At 36.8% G+C, this 23,080-nt stretch overlaps 1 protein-coding gene and 1 long non-coding RNA gene across 2 annotated transcripts in view; both read right to left on the minus strand.

Moving 5' to 3' along the window:
• Nucleotides 1-136: 136 nt before the first annotated feature.
• Nucleotides 137-23,080, minus strand: part of LOC127861480 (pumilio homolog 3-like) — a 39,581-nt gene continuing 16,637 nt past the window's right edge. Inside the window, exons 12-20 of the mRNA XM_052399982.1 lie at nt 22,107-22,210; nt 18,835-18,910; nt 18,354-18,452; nt 12,689-12,823; nt 11,564-11,706; nt 10,124-10,269; nt 5,256-5,420; nt 4,385-4,475; nt 137-2,981 (exon numbers count right to left, since the gene is read on the minus strand). Of these exons, the coding sequence (XP_052255942.1) occupies nt 2,837-2,981; nt 4,385-4,475; nt 5,256-5,420; nt 10,124-10,269; nt 11,564-11,706; nt 12,689-12,823; nt 18,354-18,452; nt 18,835-18,910; nt 22,107-22,210 (1,104 nt within the window). The 3' untranslated portion in view covers nt 137-2,836. The remainder of the gene's footprint in view (nt 2,982-4,384; nt 4,476-5,255; nt 5,421-10,123; nt 10,270-11,563; nt 11,707-12,688; nt 12,824-18,353; nt 18,453-18,834; nt 18,911-22,106; nt 22,211-23,080) is intronic.
• Nucleotides 6,680-8,031, minus strand: LOC127861512 (uncharacterized). Its single transcript, XR_008040248.1, has 2 exons — nt 7,899-8,031; nt 6,680-7,597 (listed from the first exon to the last, which is right to left on the minus strand). It is a non-coding gene; the product is annotated as an uncharacterized LOC127861512 (long non-coding RNA).

A 23,080-nucleotide genomic window follows, 5' to 3' on the forward strand; every position in this document is an offset into this window, starting at 1 on the left:
CTTAACTTCAGGTAAAGGCAATGTCGGTGACACAATATATTATTACAAGTTCCACCAACACGCAGGCATTCCCACTAACAATATCTACTAGCCTTAAAACTGCGGACATTCTTAAAAAAAAATCTTCAACTTGATGTACCAAAAGCTGGATTATTTTATTGCAGTGCATTAACATAAATGGCTCTATGGACCTTCAGATAGCAAAGACTGGGTCGTTACAAAGAAAATAATTGCTAGGCTTGCAATTTTGTCATGTCTTTTACAAGTTAAGTTCTTATTTAATTACAAGCAAGATTCTGTTTGAATCACCATTTTTATTGTATTTTTATTTACTTTTAAATCACATTAGCAACGAATAAAAAAAAACAACAACATAAAATAATGTGCTTTACAAATTTTCCTGAAAGAATAATAGATGAAAGTAAAGACATGTTCTAAATATAATCTAAAATTAATAAAATTTACAAAATGTGATTAGCCAGTGAATGACCCTGTTTATTCAAAGTTATTTTCTATCATTCTGTCATAAATTGTGATGTATACATATTCTAAACTATTACAGTAGTATAAAACACTTCTAAAACAATAAACAAGAAATTCAAACCAGATTGACATTCTCCTGTTTTTACACATATTTAAAATGTTAAATTACCATAATAACTCAAAGATTTCGGACACTAATAGAATAAAAACAAGTATAGTCTGAAAATTAAGATACTAAAACATTCTAAACATACAGTGTCAGAAAATGTAGAGACATGATGATAGATCTTACAAATAGGATGTTCCTATATTTCAGTGCATAATGTCACCTATGAATGATACTACCAAGCCATTAAGTATTTATAGTTATTAACAAGGGACAAAATTGTCACAAAACCAGGTTTTCATTGTGAAAAAAAAATCTGATAAAGGGAGAAAACTCAAACGAACTTTTGAAATGACCAAAAAAAATTAACCCCCTTTGTAAGTTTTTTTTTTTTTTTTAAATCTATTTTTAGTCGTGGCGACCTTGACATTGGAGATATTGACGTGATTCTTTCGTGGGACACACCGTCCCATGATGGTGAACAAATGTGCCAAATGATTTTAAAATCTCACAATGAATGACATAGTTATGGCCAGGACAAGCTCATTTATGGCCATTTTTGACCTTTGAACTCAAAGTGTGACCTTGACCTTGGAGATATCGACGTAATTATTTCGCGCGACACACCGTCCAATGATGGTGAACAAATGTGCCAAATGATTTTAAAATCTGACAATGAACGACATAGTTATGGCCCGGACAAGCTTATTCCGCCAGCCCGCCAGCCAGCCCGCAAGCCAGCCAGCCCGCCCGCATTCGCCAATCTAATAACCAGTTTTTTCCTTCGGAAAACCTGGTTAAAAATATAATTTTGAAATTAATTTAAAATCATTTCATTGGGTTTGATTTTGTTTAATGGAAATATATTCCAAGGTTGTACTTTGATCAATGAAGAACTTTAAGAATCCCGTACAATAGTATGAATCCGTAATTTGCACTCAAATAAACTGCAAATTATTATTGTGTTGTCTTTAACAAATTTAAATACTCCATAATGAAATGTTTGCTAATTTATCACAATAAAGCAAAGCATATAGTTGTAGATAATTGAAATCATAATTGCCACTAATGAACACAATGCTAATTTTTATAAGCAATCAGATGGAAAGGTTTGGTATTAAATGACACCATCCAGTTGTACCTGAAATGATTACAACCAAAAACAATAGCCAATACATTAAGCAGAACTTACTGTTTCCTTAAGGTGAAACCATTATCAGTGTACATGCTTATTTACCCAAGTCATGCAAATGTAAAGGTCCAGTGACTAGGCTCATTTCTCTGCAAGGTTTTATCAGATCATACCGGTAATACTGTGATACACATGTTTTATGTCGCCATATTTATGCAAATCAATACAATTCTGCAATTATGTAACTTTCCAAGAATTAAGTCATTTATCGCAGATGAAAATCTGTTAGCGCGAAAAAATTGGAGTCATACAAATTATTATTTTGGCATAAAAATAAATGTAAAAAAATTAAATACAGTAATAACGGTAATTTAAATTACAAATGTTCACATGCACTGTAACATTAAACAACTATTGTCTAGTTACAGTCAGTAAAACGGATTACAATATCTGACATTTAAAAAAATTAAGATTTATTTACCAAGAAATGTCTAAAAATAAAGCTTAAATTATATTAATGGTATTTGCAAATAAAGACAAAGCTCTTATTATTATTATAAAAATGAAATAATATAGTTATGTCCGCTGCTGTAGGTATATGCATTTTCTATTTTAAGTATCGTTATAAATACAACTAAAATACCATTACATCTCAAACTATAACTAAAATTGACACACATGTACAGGTACCGTGATTCTATTTCATATGGTACAATGTCTGCAACAAAGACATTAAGACAACCATGCAAAATGTTGTTACTTTTCTTATAACAAAGTTTGATGTTAAAACTTGTACATGACTTGTTACAGGAAAAATGACCATTTCATCTAGATTTTACTATGTACATGCATGACAGGAACAACATAGTTTTAATGACAAACATGTACATTTATACAGAATAATGCAAAGTACATGCATCATTTAACCTTACACCTGGTCTAACTGATGCTCAACCACAATTTTGTGGTCAATACCATTTCCCTACAGATGGACACAACATAATACAACACACACAGCATATTGCATCAGTAAAACTCATAACAACCTCCCGACCTATTTGGGGTTCCAACTCCCCACTCCCTACAATGAGTAGTTTATTCCCACAACCCCACTTCTACACTGCCGTCTTGTTTGCCTCGTCTATTTTCTGTGCGAGCACCTGTGCCCCTTTAAAGGTCATCTTCTTAAGCGAAGACTTCAATCCCTTCAGACAGGAGACCAGGTTCTTGATTATCTCTGGATGCTCTAGATCCAGCATGCTGAAACATAACACAGGCTTACCACACTGCAAACCATAGCTTTAAATATTTTGTAGCTCTTTAAAAACAAGAGCACCGCAAAACAGGTGCAAAGCTCGGCTGCGAAAGCTTGTCAGAATATTTTTTTTAAGGTCACAGTGACCTTGACCTTTGACCTAGTTACCCAAAAATGGGTGTGGCGTGTAGAACTCATCAAGGTGCATCTACATGTGAAGTTTCAAAGTTGTAGGTGGAAGCACTTTGATTTTAGAGCCAATCTTAAGGTTTTAGCACGACGCTGGCGGACGACACGACACAACGAGCTGGCTATGACAATAGCTCGGGTCTTCTCCGAAAACAGCCTCACTACAAACAGGCTTAATGCGAATGATTAAAGTTTCGTACCAGATTAGCCTATGAAATATGCACAGACTAATGGTAATAAGGGGCAAAAGCTTCATTTAGGGATTTTTTTCGGCCTCTTCTAAACCCGAATCCAGTCTAATCGGCAATTGTCGTCCAAGATTACACTGTGTGAGCTGGCTTATCTGAGACAACAATGTACACACGTGCATTTACCCTTTCCCACTCAGAGGCAAAGTGAAAATGGCTATGTGCAAACAGCATAAAACAAGAACAGCCTGCGAGTAACTCGCAGTCTGTTTAGGTTTTTTGCTGTTTGCTGCTCATCAGTATCTAAGGGTTGAAAATGAAGCCTTTAAAAGTTTAATCTAGGAAGAAAGTTCTGTAATTACATTACAAGGGACAACAAATGCGTCAAATACGTTCCTAAGGGGTAACGGGTTAAGCCAGGTTTTTCCAATTCAAGGCCTGAAATTCCCCTACCTGGGTAAACTTACCTATAAAAAAGAGGATCATTTAACACGCTCTCTAGTTTGGAACCAAACTTTTAGTCATATATAGGTATTACACCACATGAATAAAGCTTCACAATGCTCTTGTATAATATGAATCATGAATATTTACCAACAATTTATTTTCAGCATGTTCTTTGTAGTTGTATTTTGTTGTCGAAGACATTTGTATTCAATCTGCACAGAAAGCGTAGAAAATGTTTATAAAATTTTATTTTTTTATTTTATTTTTTCTTTGTATTGACAGGGTGGACATTGTTTGGATCCTGGAGTAACCAACACGAAATGGTCTTTTATGATATGCAAATTGGCTAATAAGTCTTTGAGCCAGGTTGTGATAAAACTGGGCTTGTTGTATTTGCGTCAAGTGTTGTCCCAGATCAGCCAGTGCAGTCTATCTGCAAAAAATCTAGTTAAGGCAGAAAATGTCATCTCAGATTAGCCTTTGCAGACTGCACAGTCTAATTTGGGATGACACTTTACGCACATGCATTAAGCCCAGTTTTCGCAGATTAGGCTCTTTCAATGACCACCTCAATTCTGGCCTACCTGACAATTGTGAAGCAGCCTCGATTGCAGGCTGCCCATGCCTTCACTGCTCCTTCAGGTAGCTTTCCTAGCAACACCTCGGAGAACAGCACTAAAACATACACCACAGCTGTCTCAAAATTTGAATTTTTTCTTCTACAGCTATTGGTATATGAATACATGTATGTTCAAATTTGTGAATAATGGAATATCTTTAACTTTGAACAAGAGATGTGTTTGTCAGAAACACAATTCCCCCTATTGCGCCGCTTTGAAATATTAATTTTTTTGACCTTTGACCTTGAAGGATGACCTTGACCTTGAACTGCCACCACTCAAAATGTGCAGCTTCATGAGATACACATGCATGCCAAATATCAAGTTGCTATCTTCAATATTGCAAAAGTTATGGCCAACGTTAAAGTTTTTTCTCCGGACGGACGGACAGACTGACATACTGACAGACAGTTCAACTGCTATATGCCACCCTACTGGGGGCATAAAAATGAAAGTATTTGCATTCCTCGAAAATACCTTTGTATCATAATTTCATTTTTTGTTCCTGTTTATTAATGTGCAATTTTGCACTAACAACAAGTACTATTCCTATAGGTTAATAATATTTTGATTTCTAGCAACCATACTTAACTTGTAATATGCAAAAAACATTACACATTCAACTACTTGCCCCAGTCCTTCATTAACCATTAAAACTTCAAACTGAACCTAATCCAACAACAAACCAATGGTTGACACCACCCTTACCCCCTACCTTTCTGTCCGCCATGGGTGACACCACCCTTACCCCCTACCTTTCTGTCCGCCATGGGTGACACCACCCTTACCCCCTACCTTTCTGTCCGCCATGGGTGACACCACCCTTACCCCCTACCTTTCTGTCCGGCATTCATCCTCTGCTTATCATTTTGGATGAGTCGTTTCAGGGTCATGTGACCAGCAGGATTCTCAATGATGTGCAGACCGCCCTCCGTGTTGCCCGCTACAAAGGGCTCGGCGGCAATGTGGGCCACTGCCTCCATGGCGTGGGTGGGGTCGCCTGAGACAAAGGAAACAAAACCATCCGTTTAGATACCTCCTCACAGGGTTTAATGCCTGTGCATAAAGTGTCGTCCCAGATTGGCCTAAGCAGGCTGCATCGGCCAATCAGGGACCTCACTCTCTGCCTAATTTGGATTTCCTCTAAGAAAAGACTTCCTCTAAACAAAAAATAAGATACAAGCAGAAAGTGTTGTCCGTAATCTAGGACAACATTTTAGGCAAATGTTTATTTTTCATATTGATTGCAATATGATTTAAACCTTCCAATAAAATATTTACATCCATATATAATTTAGTAGTTGTATGTGACTGTTGTGAACTAACAAGGTATATACAACTAATAACATTTTCTGTCAAGTTTTTTTTTAACAGTTTCTGTGAAGACGTTAATGAGTAATGTGAGAATCTGGGTAATTTTGGATGATTTTGCAAGGACTTTAAAAAGGTGCACTAAGCTATGCAGTATGCATCCCTACTGGTCGAGAACCAATAGATGAAGGAAATTACCACATAAATCTATATTATGTAGTCAACATGCAATTTAATGAAATAAAACTGCAACTGTATAAACACTTATGTTTTTTCTTTTGACTTCATTAACTCTGTGTATTTTGTATCACATAGAGACCAGAATTTCTTAAGAGATTGCCTAGATTGTATATGAAATCATCCTCCAAAATGTTTTTATGTTCTGGATTACAATTTAAGCTTTTTTATTTGTTTTTTGAATATATTTGTTAATAATTAAACGAAAACAAATTTGTACCATTACAACTACATGTATTTTGCAATTAACTTCAATAGATCTTTAGCACATGTTAAAACAGCGGTTTTAAAAATAAAATATAAATCTAAAATGACTTTTAGTTATGAGCAGCAATTACGTGTTATTAGTTTTATGCATTTCACTAATATGTTGAACCCATGACAGTCGTCCCAAATGTTGAATGTGTGCACATGCTCACTTAAAAATAGAAATCTCTTGCCAAGTTTGACATTACACATGTAAACACAAGAGTTCCGCGGTCGGAGATGACCGCATTGAAGCCGGATTTTTGATTTAAATGACAGGAAAGTACCTTTCGTGTTTTTGTCAATGCAATACTTAAATTACTGAAATATTGTTCAAAGGTCAAAATGAAATGTAAGTACTTTTCAAGGCATGTGCAAACCTTGTGTTATGTTTTGAATGCATGCATATACATGAACAACAATAACATTTAAGGTCACAAATATGAACTTGAATTGACAATTAGGAAAGTTTGATCTCAATTTTTTTATTAGCAAATTAGTAAGATATTGTTTGAAGTTTCCATCAATTTCATTATCAAATGTAAGAAAATAAACTTAGATGAAATAATACTATTTATTGTTTTGCTTTCACATACCTACACAGAAATCAAATGAATGACATTGAAATGAGCAGTGGTGATCTTCTAGTACTGGCCAACCTTTATGTCAAGTTTGAAGACTCTAGGTACAAGCATACCAAAGTTATAACATGGAATAAGAACTTTAACATTTTTACCTACCAAAGTTATAAGAACTTTAACATTTTTACATTCAAGGTCACAGTGACCTTGACCTTAGAATGAATGACCTTGAAATGACCAGTGGTCATCTAAGTGTGCTTGCAAACCTTCATGTCAAGTTTGAAGACTCTATGTCCAAGCATACCAAAGTTATAACAATTTTAACATTTTAACATTTAAGGTCACAGTGACCTTGACCTTCAAATGAATGACATTGAAATGACCAGTGGTCATCTTCTAGTACTGGCCAATCTTTATTTCAAGTTTGAAGACTCTAGGTACAAGCATACCAAAGTTATAACATGAAATAAGAACTTTAACATTTTTACATTCAAGGTCACAGTGACCTTGACCTTCAAATGAATGACCTTGAAATGTCCAGTGGTTACTTACTAGTTCTGGCCAACCTTCATGTCAAGTTTCAAGACTCTAGGTCCAAGCATACCAAAGTTATAACAACTTTAACATTTTTACATTCAAGGTCACAGTGACCTTGACCTTCAAATGAATGACCTTGAAATGTCCAGTGGTTACTTACTAGTTCTGGCCAACCTTCATGTCAAGTTTCAAGACTCTAGGTCCAAGCATACCAAAGTTATAACAACTTTAACATTTTTATATTGAAGGTCACAGTGACCTTCACCTTCAAATGAATGACCTTGAAATGACCAGTGGTCATCTGTTAATCCTGGCCAACCTTCATGTCAAGTTTGAAGACTCTAGGTCCAAGCATACCAAAGTTATACCATGAAATAAGAACTTTAACATTTTTACATTCAAGGTCACAGTGACCTTGACCTTCAAATGAATGACCTTGAAATGACCAGTGGTTACTAACTAGTTATGGCCAACCTTCATGTCAAGTTTCAAGACTCTAGGTCCAAGCATACCAAAGTTATAAGAACTTTAACATTTTTTATATTGAAGGTCACAGTGACCTTGACCTTCAAATGAATGACCTTGAAATGACCAGTGGTCATCTGTTAATCCTGGCCAACCTTCATGTCAAGTTTGAAGACTCTAGGTCCAAGCATACCAAAATTATACCATGAAATAAGAACTTTAACATTTTCGAGCACGCCGCCACCCCGCCCGCCCGCCCCCCCCGCCCGCCCGACAACATCAATCTATAAGCCGAGATTTTTTCGAAAAAAATCCGGCTAAAAAATGAAAGACACTGTACTTTTATGATTACTAAATAGAAACAATTAAAACATTACAGAACGCACTGGAATATGTTTCTGAAATGAATTGACACTTTAACTTTGCAAGAATGAAAAGTTTTTATATTGAACCACTTCGACTATTGGTCCGTGACAAAAATGTAATGATGATGAATTCCTATCTTCCCCAGATTTTATCGTTAATTTTAAATAGATCAATTCACTGGAATGACAATGTACTTCAATTGATTCAGAAACAAGACAAGAGCACCGCATAAAGGGTGCCACGCTCGGCTGCGAAACTTGTCAGATTTTTTTTTTTAGAGGTCACAGTGACCTTGACCTTTGACCTAGAGACCCAAAAATGGGTGTGGTGTGTAGAACTCATCAAGGTGCAGCTACATGTGAAGTTTCAAAGTTGTAGGTAGAAGCACTTTGATTTTAGAGCCAATGTTAAAAACCTTAACAAAATGTTAAGGTTTAAGCATGACACGGACGACAAGACGACGGACACGACGAGCTGGCTATGCCAATACCTCGGGGTTTCTCTGAAAACAGCGGAGCTAAAAATCAGGTCAATTTGGTGAGAGTAGGAAAACTTCATACAGTACTGGTTTTGTTATTGTTAATTACTTAGGCAAAGTTCAGACTCTATGTTATTGACAAGGATCAGAGGGAACTTAAACAGTATCCTAAGGTCACCCCCATGATCCACAACTTACAAAAAAGGTATGTGTTACATAACAATATATTTATAGCTATGCAGCTCACCAAAATAATACTTTTCTTAAATAAGATATTATCTTTATTGAATACATGTCTTACTAATACTTAATTGAATATAGAGCTGCAACGATTCACCAACAGCTCGATTCGATTCGATTTCGATTTCAGACACTCCGATACCGATTTTTTCGATTCGATTCATCTTCAAACCTATTTTTATCATATTTTCACTCTTATGCCTCAAAATTAACATTTCTGTTCAAATGTGATTTCAATAAAACACATAAAAAATAATAGCAAATTAGGACTCAATTTTAATATAAAAACTTCTGACTAGAAGATTGTGTTGATTACACAATAATATAAAAAATAAATAAATAATCATAAGGACGTATCTGGAATCAGTTGAATGGTAGTACTATCACTATTACATCTTTACCCAAAACCGCTATAAGCATGTCAACCACTGTGCCATGACAGCATCACCTGTTACCTGTAGGACAAATCACATTCTCTAATAAACTTAACAAAACTCCAACAGAAATAGAACTACTTTTCTGGCTGGCGACTTGAGTAGTTGCACTTGTGCGACCTCTTTGTCTTGCTAAATCAACGTTATGTTTGCGTTTGACATATTGCATTAAATTAGATTAGTGTGGACTTAGTGTACGCCACATCCATGAAGCACAGTTTACACTTTGCTTTATTGGTAGGGCTACCATCCCGAAACCCAAAATACTGCCACACTTTTGATTTTAGCTTCTTAGGCGCATCTGAGAATTTCAATTTGTCGGCAACAACTTGTTCAGCCATTTTGACGCTTTTTCCGAAAGTAGACCGTAACGGGCTTATTGATTGGATGACTAAAGTAATAAGCAACCAATCGCGCGCGTCGTAATGACAGGAAAATATAAAACCTACACCTTCCTGTATCAATAGTCAGAATACAGCGCGCTTTACGTATCTATGTATATATATGTATATATGTTAAAGAATCGAATCGAATTTGGTAGGTTTGGTATCGTAATCGAATCGAAGCATTTCGAATCGATTTTCGATGAATCGGATCGAATCGTTGCAGCTCTAATTGAATACATGCGTTTAAGTTGATCTACATACACATTTGTCAAATTTACCCAACAGTTTGTAATGACCCGCATTGACCCTTCTTAATTTTTTTCATTCTAATTTATATTTTCACGATTTAAAATGAGTCCAAAAGACCCCTATATCATGAGACCCAGCTATAAATCAAAGCAAGCCCCTCCATCAGTGGTTACCGTGTGCGTGTGTGATGACAGCCAGGACCAACAGCAGCATGTTGTTATTGACGACGAGCCTGGTCACATGATCAACAATGTACTGCAGCAGACACTCGGACACTGCCATCAGCAGCTCCTGGTAACGCACAGACTTCTCCTTCTTACTGGAACATGTACACAGGTACAGTGTTAGGTACTGAGTACATTTGAGGCTTGTTGCATAATCAGGCTTATCGAAGATAGCATTGTCGGCATATAATTATTTACCCCTACTACAGACTGCCTACAACCAAGCAAAATTAACACATGAAAGCTACAAGTTTTACTGGATAAGACTTTGTGAACTGCAAAGGCCAATCAAAGACAACACCTGTCCGAACACATATGCATAAACGCTCAGTATTCCATGACGCTCCTCATTTAATTGCATACATGTATACCAATTTGATTGGTCAACAAATGACTTTTCAGCCATTCTTACCTTCACATACATTACAGAGACTAACCTGGTGAGACTCTGGTCCCGCTCCTGTAGGACCCGGACCATATCCAGGAGACTAACCTGGTGAGATTCTGGTCCCTCTCCTTTAGGACCCGGACCATATCCAGGAGACTAACCTGGTGAGACTCTGGTCCCCCTCTTGAAGGATCCAGACCATATCCAGGAGACTAACCTGGTGAGACTTTGGTCCCCCTCCTGTAGGATCTGGACCATATCCAGGAGACAAACCTGTTGAGACTCTGTTTCCCCTCCTGTAGGACCCGGATCATATCTGGGAGACTAACCTTGTGAGACTCTGGTCCCCTTCCTGTAGGACAGGGACCATATCCGGGAGACTAACCTGGTGAGACTCTGGTCCCCCTCTTGTAGGACAGGGACCATATCTGGGAGTTCTACTCTCATGAGAATCTGGTCCCCCTCTTGTAGGACCCGGACCATATCCGGGAGACTAACCTGGTGAGACTATGGTCCCCCTCCTGTAGGACCCGGACCATATCAGGGAGACTCAACTGGTGAGACTCTGGTCCCGCTCCTGTAGGATCCGGACCATATTGGCGAGACTAACCTGGTGAGACTGTGGTCCCCCTCCTTTAGGACCCGGACCATATCCGGGAGACTAACCTGGTGAGATTCTGGTCCCTCTCCTTTAGGACCCGGACCATATCCGGAAGACTAACCTGGTGAGACTCTGGTCCCCCTCCTGTAGGACCCGGACCATATCAGGGAGACTAACCTGGTGAGATTTTGGTCCCTCTCCTTAAGGACCCGGACCATATCCGGGAGACTAACCTGGTGAACCTCTGGTCCCCCTCCTGTAGGACCCGGACCATATCAGGGAGACTAACCTGGTGAGATTCTGGTCCCTCTCCTGTAGAACCCGGACCATATCTGGGAGACTTACCTGGTGAGACTCTGGTCCCGCTCCTGTAGGACCCGGACCTATCCGGGAGACTAACCTGGTGAGACTCTGGTCCCCCTCCTGTAGAACCCGGACCATATCTGGGTGGAAGTGGTGAGGGTCACGTGGATTCAACACGTACAGGAGTACCTTCCTGCCATACTGGTTGTCTGCAACCTCTGACACACTCTTCAGCATTTCCTGTACAGGAATACAATACACAGTAACATATCAATACATCAACTCAAGTTATCACCATTTGCAATACATTTCAAACATAAACAAGCAAATTTCTTGAAATGAAATCCCCTGCCAAGTTTGTTTATGGATCAATGCAAATCCCTTGATATACAGTATCATAATTAAGTGTAGGGTAACAATTAATAGGTAATAATTAAGTGTAGGGTAACTGTTATTATGAATTGAAATTATCCCCATTGATAACTACACACCCGTGAAGATTCATGTTGATATCTTGTAGCGTATCTGATATATAGCCTTGAAAAGTTATATCATTCAAAAACAACAAAGGAAAATAACTCTTAGTTAAGAAAGTGCAGGGTTATGGTTCTTGTATATCGCACTTCTTCCCATTAAGTTCTACACACCCATGAAGTTTCATGTTGAAATGTTGTATCTGAGATATAGCCCTAAAAAGTTCCATCATACAAAAACAACAAAGGGCAATAACTCTTATTTAAGAAAGTGTAGGGTTACTGTATGGTTCTTGTGCATGGCACTTCTCTTCATTATATACCTATAAAGTGTTTGGTTGATATCTTACATAGTTTCTGAGATATAGCTCTAAATATTTTATCAGAGACGAAGAAACGGGCTGACAACAGATGGACAAGCCATAATTAAAAGTATGTGCATATCCAATCAATAATGTTAGGTTTGGCAACAAAAAATCAGATATTTGAATAATAAAAATTATTTGAACAATTTTTTGACTATTTGAATACCTGTTTCTTTATTGTTGTTTTTTATATTAATTATATAAACTGCAACTATTAGTTCCGAATGACTAACTTTCAATGGAACTCAACTACAAAGCATAGGTTTTTAAATCAGCCTTTTAGGCTTTCACCCTACAGTTATGTCCATACAGGCTAAACCTTGAACTACAATTAACGCAAAGTCCTTAAGCACATTTTCCTAGACACTCTCTCCCGGTACTTACATCAAGTAAGGCGACTTTCACGAGCTTGGTGTCATCGACGCAGTCAAAGATGGCGAGCATCACGAGGTGCCCGAACTCCTCCTGACAAATCTTCACCACGTTACCCTTCAGGCTCTTGATCAGGCACTTCCTGTCCTGCAAATAGGGTTAGCTTGAGTTTGTTTGATATACTGGGAGTTTTTGGCACTTTCAATACCCTTAGACTGTTTACCTTAACGCACTTTTCCCGGGTGAGCTCATGTTACAAGTCCACAGTGCTCATACCAGTACATGACATCTGCCCCTTCTAGAATCAGAGGTGCAAGGAGACTGGCCATAAACATACCATACAAGTATTGAGGCTTAGCTGTGAATTGAGCCCGTGATCCTTGGATCTTTAGTCTAACATGGCCGTGACCAGTGGGATAAACATAAGCTCCCTAAGGGATTTTTACTTTATGTAATTATGCCTGCATGACATGACAGCCAAACCCTATGGCACAAGCTCACAATATTGGAGATGAAATCATAACAAAACAGATTCCCTTGTCCGATGTGTTGCCTGAATGGAAACAACTAATATATTGTAACTGCTCATATTGTGAACTTGTTTTTATCTCTAGGATATTTTTTAAGGTATCAAGATAAATCAATGGCAATGGCCACAATTTATATTAAACATATTGATTTACAATTCTTGTGCAATCCATAAGAATAGTTTGTGTTTTGGGGGAAATATTTCAGACTGCCACAACCAAAATACTTCTACAACCACCCGACTGCTACAACCACCCGACTGCTACAACCACCAGACTGCTACAACCACCAGTCTCCTACAACCACCAGACTGCAACAACCACCAGACTGCTACAACCACCAGACTGCTACAACCACCAGACTGCTAAAACCACAAGACTGATACAACCACCAGACTCCTACAACCACCAGACTGCTACAACCACAAGACTCCTACAACCACCAGACTCCTATAACCACCGGACTGCTACAACCACCAGACTTCTACAACCACCAGACTTCTACAACCACCAGACTGCTACAACCACCAGACTACTACAACCACCAGACTCCTATAACCACCAGACTACTACAACCACCAGACTGCTACAACCACCAGACTACTACAACCACCAGACTGCTACAACCACCAGACTGCTACAACCACCAGACTACTACAACCACCAGACTTCTACAACCACCAGACTGCTACAACCACCAGACTGCTACAACCACCAGACTGCTACAACCACCAGACTGCTACAACCGCCAGACTGCTACAACCACCAGACTACTACAACCACCAGACTTCTACAACCGCCAGACTCCTACAACCACCAGACTCCTACAACCACCAAACTTGCTACAACCACCAAACTCCTACAACCACTAGACTGCTACAACCACCAGACAGCTACAACCACCAGACTCCTACAACCACCAGACTGCTACAACCACCAGACTCCTACAACCAACCCTCTATTACCGTATTTTACCATGCTTAGCGTGCAGTTTTTTACCTTCAAATTTCAAAATAAAAATTCAGTGCGCGTAATACATTGACAAAACGCTTTCCTGGTTGCTAAATTGCAAAAAATCCATTTCGTAATCGTAAGTCTTCACAATTGCCGCCATTTTTTTTATTGCAGAAAACTACACCCTATAATGTTATAGACTGAAGGGGCCGTTGTGGAAACAACAAAAAGCAGGAAAAGGTAGGAATGAATGGGGTAGTAACAGTTTTGACAAAAATTAAAAGATGAAAAAAATGTCTTTGTTGGTGTTTTCACACTTCTTCATTGATTGTTCATTAAAAAAAATCGAGGTATATCGATCCCCGCGTCGTCGCGGTATTGTTTGTTCAAGTTTTTGTTGTCATGAAAACTCGTTGATTTACAACGCAAAACGTCTCATTTGAACTGACGCTAATTATTTCAATCATATTTCTCAACTTCGCTTTTTCTTTATTTTGATAATTTAATCCAAAGTTTAATGTTAGCACTTCCGAAAATTTGCACTCTATGTGAATTGACAGTTTGACGTCATCAAAGGAAAGCCGCTTCCTGTCTGAAGCAATAAATCGACAAGTTTCTCGCAGACAAAATTGGCTTCCTTTGTCTAGCAATCAACATGCCGAACCAATCGTGTGTTTGTTCCTCAATGGCAATCGTCCAATTAAATAATAGCACGTGCAAAGCTCCGCCTTCGAACCTTTTGCAGAGAATGGAGGTGGAGTTTAACGGTTAATTAAGCAAGTGTTATACGTAAGTTGAGTTCCGATTTGCCGAAATTTGTCGGCCCTAAGCATTGAAACGACGAAAACATTTATCAATGATTTTCCGATCCGTGCGAGTATACTACGTAGGCTACAAACCAACAATAGAGATATAGACTCGTTTTATTTTCTTTCAATAGAGACAAACAAATGATATTTGTATAATGGTTTTACGCCGATAACGCCAACTGTATGGAATTGAGCGTTCGGGTGTATTGTTTGTCTCACTATAAATACTGATCAACAAGACGCAGTGAAGGCGCGAAATACCGGGTCAAACTGGATTTAATGGGGAGCATCTCTTAATGGGGAAATAAAGTCGATGAAAAATAAAATGGGATCCACGGTCGATTTGCGTAAAATTGGACATTGCGATGTTGCTGGTCTGCAGAAGACTGTCATACAGGGTTGGCATATTGACCGGTCAATTGAGTATTGACCGGGCCGGCGGTCAATACCCGGTTAAAACCGGTTAATACTGGTCATTATTGGTCAATTGAAAATTGTAGCATTTAAACATGACAAAGGAAGAATTTAAGCTATTCTATATTAAATCAATCATTATTCTGTAATTGATAAACTTTTTTTGAGTTATCTATTGTAAAAAAAATCTTAAAAGCTGTAAAAAATAATTCTTTATTATTTATGGAAACGGTCACAAATACAAAAGAACTAAGGCAATATCTTTATCTCAGTGTATCACATCTGTTACTGAAGTATTATTACTATTGTAGTTACCATAGTATTTCACTGATCTATTGATATATCTATTTGATAAGCTGATGGACAAACAGAACTCTTGTGGTTTCTAGGGTCATAAATGATCTGGCCCCTAAGCCTTAATTGGTAATAAAATGCATGCACTGGTATGTCTCTGATAGTGACAATGAAGCAAATCTGCCCTTAGGCTATTTCATTTCACTCAAACAAAATGAGATAACTTGCTATTAATGTTATTAATTTAATAGTTACTTCTAACTTGTCTCCTTTCTATATAAAGAGGGTTTTCATATTTTAAAGTTCAATTGGTCTTCAAATGAATAAGCAATCAAAGTTCTTGATTTTGGCAACAAATAATGTTTACCAATTGTGGGTCTACTCTAGACTCTTCTTTTCAATGATTTCTTTCTTTTAATAATTATTTCTTATTAAGTTTTTTTTTTATATCAATGGTAAAATTAAATATTTGTTCACTATTTTGTTAAAGAAATCCAGGCAAGAATACATGACAAGTAAGGGTTGTGTCAAAGGTGCCATGTAAGGCCCTATTATCAGTTTTGGGTGCCCTAACCTGTATAGGTTTTAAGACTGTGAAAGACTGTGGAGACAGTGGGGCATGAGGAACAACTAATACACAGTAATTGACAGGTTCTTGTTGAATCAAGCACAGAATTTTCTGAGCATTCATAATTCGTTAGAATTGAAAAAAAAATGCAATCGACCAGCAAAATCCAATTGACCAACTTGACTCATTTGCAAAATTTTGAGAGATTGGCCTACAAATTGCATGAACAGGTATAAAATAGTGGGTTTTAATAGCTTAAGACATTATTGGCAACATGTCTGTTTAATTTATATTATCAATATTGTTTAATTAAGCATGGAATATAAATCAAAATTGGGGGTAAAGTTCAATCGACCAGTATTGACCAGTAATGACCACTTTGGGAGTATTGACCGGGGCGGTTTTAACCGGTAAAAACTGCCGGTTAAAACCAGGGGCGGTTGATTGGTGCCAACCCTGCTGTCTCACGATGTTGTGAGCGGAAGGAAATGAATATTTTACACTGTTCAAATGTGAGGAATAGTGGTTCGAATTTAACGCGCAGTGCGCGGCAATAAAGACATACCGTAAAAACCCAGTCATAAGTCGAGATTTTTTACCTCCAAAATTTGATTAAAAATACAGTATCGACTTATGAGGTCGACCACGAAAAAAATTAATGACATTCGACGAAGATTGATCCCCGCGGCAATTGTTGTTGTTGTTGTATAAAAAAACTCGTTGATTTACGACACATGTAATGTCGTCTTTTAACTGATACTTACCAATTAATATAACCACAGTTTGCAACATTTCCATTGTTTTTATTTTCATAATTTAATCCAAAGTTTTCATGTTAGCAGGTGTTTTTTATAACTGAACGCGTAAACAAAAGATCAGGTCATTTTTAAAGTCGAGCGATAATTGGCAACCTGTGTGAATTGACAGTTTGACGTCATCAAAGGAAAGCCGCTTCCTGTCAAGAAGCCATAAAGCATCACCCTTCTCACCGATAAAATAAGATTCCTTTAATTTGTCAAGTGACGTTTAACCAACCACGAGTTTGTTATTCACTGGTAATCGTCCAATTATGTTTGAGCGCGTGCATAGCTCCGCCTTTTAAACTGTTATGTAGAACAAAGGTGAAGTTAGTGGTCTATTGGTTATGTCAATCATTGTAATAAAAACGTGTTTTACCGAGGAAGTAATCAATTGTTTTGATAGATAAAAAGTGCAAAGATTTGATTACAGTGATCACAGTGTGTCATCGGTTTATAAGTTTGTGGATTAATACTAGCGTGGACAATTTAGTGCAAATATAATAATTTATTAATTTGACTAACACATTTGATTTGTGAAAATGCCTGGAAAACGCAAATGCCATGCGAATGACAATGCGTTTAAAATAGAACTTGAAGAGCAATCAAATAATAATACTGCTGCTGAACGCAAGTTTTGTGTTTCGTATGTCGTTGTTGTGTAAATTACGATGTGCATGTATATACGTCTTGGTTTCCTATGTTGTTGATTTTGTTTTTATGTGGTTCATTATGATTTGCTTGTCTATATTTTTATCTATTATTTTCGATTTCCTAAATATATATCGTATTGATTATATTACACAGTACATAATACACATGTCCGCCATGTCTACGTCGCACAGGGCTATAATGACGTCATGGTCTATGTATAGAATAAAAACTTCCTGTACATTTTAAATAGCGTCTGTTTATGAAATTCGTGGACGGACAATTTCTGACTCAACTTATGACTTATTCAAAATCTCGGATTTTCGTATCATTTTTTACCCCCGACTTATGAGCGGGTAGACTTATGACTGGGTTTTTACGGTATACGGTGTTCTCGAGAGAATAATCTTAAAAATTGTCGAAAATATAGTGCTATGCAACCCATGCTCCTGATCGTATAAACACTCCCTACTTTACAACAAAAAATTAAGCGCCCAAAAAACTCTGATTAAATGATTGCGCAATATAAGAATGGCGGCCATTTTCAGCCCAATTTTCAGGTTTTTGGTCTTGAATTCTTTTTTTCTCCATTTTGGCTTTAAAAAATCCCATGCGCGTTATATATGGGAGCGCGCTATACATGGTAAAATACGGTATGCCTACCTTTGCAGTTCCGTGCCACACACACTGCATGGCCACCCTTGCTCCATCCCTGGTGTGCAGGATGTGAATGACTGATTCTCGCAGCGACTCTATCATTTCCTGAAAAACACTTCCACATTTGAAGCATCTATTTATATTAAATTCTGGTATATTGCTACAAATGTATTAAACACTGTTTAACTTGATCTTTATTGGCATTTTTTTTTTTCATAAGCATAGATTTATAGCTTGTAATTCCTTCTTCAATAAACAGCAGTCTGCTTTTTGTTAATTTTACTTCAATACAACATAATGTTAAAAATCATTTGAAAACATACAGTAGTTTACAAATCAGTAAGTAAGATTTATCAGAAATACACCAAATAACATGTTAAGCTGATTCTATTTATAGTCTTTAATTAATGACATAACAAAATACAATACTAGTATATAGAACATTAAGGATTTGATGAGGACTTTCATGTGGCTTCACTCCACTTACTGATTTCATCTTGTTGTCAGCATATGTGAAATATTCCATGAACACCTTGTGAACCATTGAATGCACCAGGATGTTTCTGAAGTAAATGTATCAAAAAAATGTATCAACAAGAAAATAACATTGTTTCATGTTTTAAATGATCAATAGTAAAAGATCGCAGTTCTATTAGAGCTTTGTCACAAAAATACCATGCACTGCTTTGTCACAGAAATATCAGCTTTACTTATGGCTAATATCAAAGGCACATCAATCAGTAATAAACGGAGCTTTGTGCATATTAATTGATATATGCACATCTACACTTCATGGTGATGACATATTTCAAGTTTCAATTCAATAGCTTGAGAAATGTAGCAGTATTTCACTCCACAAACTTAAAACATTTTGTGTTGATCACTACACATCAAAATTTTGTCTAGCACAGCCACATATTATAATGATAGAGTTGAAACCTGATATCTCAAACTTGCTTGGCTCAAATGTCTGGTTGGTTTGAAGTTTCTTCAAAGCGCCAATTTTTTATTGCTATAGATAATCATATCAATTTCTGCAGTAAAGCTCTAAGCTCTAAAAGAGGGTTCAATAATCTGATATCTCAAACTTTTTTCTCAGTTCCCAGTCACAATTGTCATATGTTCTTTTGTTTGTTTGGCTCAAACTTGCTTCAGGTTGCATAAAGTTGTTAAGCGACTTGAGCTCTTGATAAGTGTGACACAGATGTTCCAAACTTATCATCCATACAATCGTTGATGGACTTGAGTAAATTATGTCACTGACTCAATCGTAATTTGATTAGAAGGGGAGATACTGTGGAATTGTAAGATGAAGAACACAACACTGCATCAAACCCAACAATCAGGACATCCAATAAGTCAGAAATGAGAGCGATTCATATAATCAAGAAATTTCTATTGCCTTTCTAGTGAAAACACCAACAACATATCGTAAACAGTATGCAATGGAAACAATTCGTTCCTAAACGACAATGAATCAACACAACACAACTTGAGATGATGTCATTCATAAACAACAGTAACGAATAATTAACTAATGTTGTGTTACATTTCTGGGATGTGTATATAGTGCCTATTTATGTTATGTTTCTTAGTGCTGTTCCTTCAAAGTACCTGTAAAATGAGTTTCATCAAAACAAGTTGATCTTATATTCATTAAAATTTTGTAGCTGTTTGTATATATTTATAAAGATTTTTTTTTTATATATATGGTTCTTATTAATGCATTAGCAACAAGAAATGTTTGTGAAACACTATGTCCCCCCCCCATATATTTGACCTATGACCTTAATGGATGACCTTGACCTTTCACAACTGAAAATGTGAAGCTCCATGAGATACACATGCATGCCAAATATCAAGTTGCTATCTTCAATATTGCAAGTTATGGCCAATGTTAAAGTTTGATGCAAACCAACAAACAGACAGGGCAATAACAATATGTCCCACAGTATAGACTGGGGGACATACAAGTAGTATGGTGTTTAGGCAGTATGCACACTTACACAGGAGATGCAAATCTGTTGCATATTAATGTAAGTAAACACCAGGTTTTTTTTCTGCTATGTAACAAGAGATGTGTTCGTCAGAAACACAATGCCCCCTACTGCGCCGCTTTGAAATAAAATTTATATTTATCATTTGGCAGGTATAGACATCATCTCCCTTTAAAACGTATTACTTCCCTTGGATTTTGTCCAATACAACCTGGGGGGGGGGGGGGGGGGGGGGATCATAGCCAGAGTTCATCATGTGTCTATGGACATAAGTCCACAGGTATGTAATGAACCCTACCATTCACAAATTAGTACAGGAAAGAAATGATAATAATATCATTAATAAAAAACAACCTTTGACAAATCAATCATTTGAGTTATAAATAATCAAATAAAAAATCTGTACAGTAACTGTGAAAAGAACTTCAATTCTTGGTAAGGAAATATTTAATCTGAGATTTATAATTATATAAATTACTTCCCTTGAAACTAATTGTCTCCAACAAATCTCTATTTTTAGTAGCAAATAATTAAAAGCCACTACCGTGACTGTAGATTCACAACTCAAAATGTGCAAGTTGCTATGTTCAATATTGAATAATTATCTCCCTTTAAAGCTAATTACTTCCCTTGGATTTGTATTTTTGACCTTAGACCTTGAAGGATTACCTGGACCTTTAACCACAATGTGTTTGTCAGAAACACAATGCCGCCTACTGCGCTGCTCTGATTTATTTAACAAAAATATATTATTTGGCAGGTCAGAAAAATATGTCCATTTAAAGCTTATTACTTCCCTTGGATTTGTTTTTTCGACCCCGTGACCTAGTTTTTGACCCGGCATGACCCATATTCGAACTTGACCTAAATATTTTCTAGAAACAACTTCTGACCAAGTTTCGTAAAAATCGGATGAAAACTATTTGTATAAGAGAGCGGACACGAAAAGTGTGACAGACAGACAGACTGACTGACAGACTGACGGACAGTGCCAAAACTATATACCCCCTTTCTTAGAAAGGGGGCATAAAAAAGGCCATTAAATGGACCCGATCCCAAAGCAAATAGACCCGATCCCAAACCAAAATTTAAAAAAAATCCCAAATTCCAACAAAAATAAAATAATTTTCTGTATTTTTCTATATCTCAATTTTAATTTTTAAACAACCTACAAAATATATCATTATAATTTATATGATATTTTCCCAAAATGGCCAAAAAAAGACCTGTTGTGTCAATATTAGCTGATGAAAAATCACAATTTGGTCTTTTTGTCGATAAAAAATTCCAAAATTTGCCACTTTTATCGCGTAAAAAAATTCCAATTTGACCAGACTTTTTTCTCAAAATGGCTGGAAAACCCCCAGAAACACATTATATTAGAAGTTAGCCATCAGGATTCAACCGTTAAAACGTTGAAGTAGTTCGCTCCACAAACTTATTTGATGGAGACAGACCATCTAATTGTTATTAACAAAGCAAATAAACAACCAATCAATTGACAATAAGACCGCAAATCACCTGTCAAACTTTGTTTGCAAGTGCACATAATAATTATCTGTTTGCTTCGAACTGAGTTTGAGAATCACATTTCCTTCTCATGATGTGTCTCAATTTCTTAACAGGAAGTTTATAGCTACTATAAGAGGCCTCAGTAATCTTTTACTACCATTAACTCAGTCAACCGGGGTCCATTTTAAACACAATATATTTGAAAGTACTTCATGAGCTATAAGAAAAACAATGTCAAATGTTTCAATACTTGTCAATCAATGGCAGCAGCGCTTCTCGCATGTTTCTCAGTATCATCTCCCTTTTGTCTGGCTGACTCAACATGATCTGACCCAAGCACTTGATGTCTGGAGTCTGCAAACAAAGTTGCTCTCTTTTTGTAATAGATTAAAGTATTTATGTAAGTCTGCAAACATTGAATGTAGCCTAAACAAGAGCACCGCATAACGGGTGCCACGCTCAGCTGCGAAAGATTGCCAGAATATCTTTTTTTTTTTTTTTTTTTTTAGAGGTCACAGTGACCTTGACCTTTGACCTAGTGAACCAACAAGAGATGTGTTTATCAGAAACACAATGCCCCCTACTGCGCCGCATTGAAATAAAATTTCTATTTATCATTTGGCAGGTATAGAAATCATCTCCCTTTAAAGGTTATTACTTCCCTTGAATTTTGTCCAATCCAACTGGGGGTGGGGGTGGGGGGGCTGGGGAGGGTCTCACAGTCAATTATGACCATGTCAGACATCACTGACAACTGTGGTTTAAAAGAGATCATAACCAGGGTTGATCATGTATCTATGGACATAAGTCCACAGGTATGTAATGAAGATCAAAGAAATTATAATTATATCAATAAAAAAAAACTTTGAAAAATCAATCATTTGGGTTATAAATAATCAAAATAATAAATCTGTACAGTAACTGTGAAAAGAACTTCAATTCTTGGTAAGGAAATATATAATATGAGATTTATAATTATATAAATTACTTCCCTTGAAAATAATTGTCTGTAACAAATCTCTATTTTTAGTAGCAAATAATTAAAAGCCACTATACAGTGACTGTAGATTCACCACTCAAAATATGCAGCTCCATGAGATACACATGCATGCCAAATATATAAAGTGGCTATGTTCAATATTGAATATTTTTCTCCCTTTTTAAAGCTTATTACTTCCCTTAAATCTGTATTTTTTACCATAGACCGTAAAGGATGACCTTGAC

This window comes from Dreissena polymorpha, chromosome 16 (genome assembly GCF_020536995.1).
Source record: "Dreissena polymorpha isolate Duluth1 chromosome 16, UMN_Dpol_1.0, whole genome shotgun sequence".
Lineage (NCBI taxonomy): Eukaryota > Metazoa > Mollusca > Bivalvia > Myida > Dreissenidae > Dreissena > Dreissena polymorpha.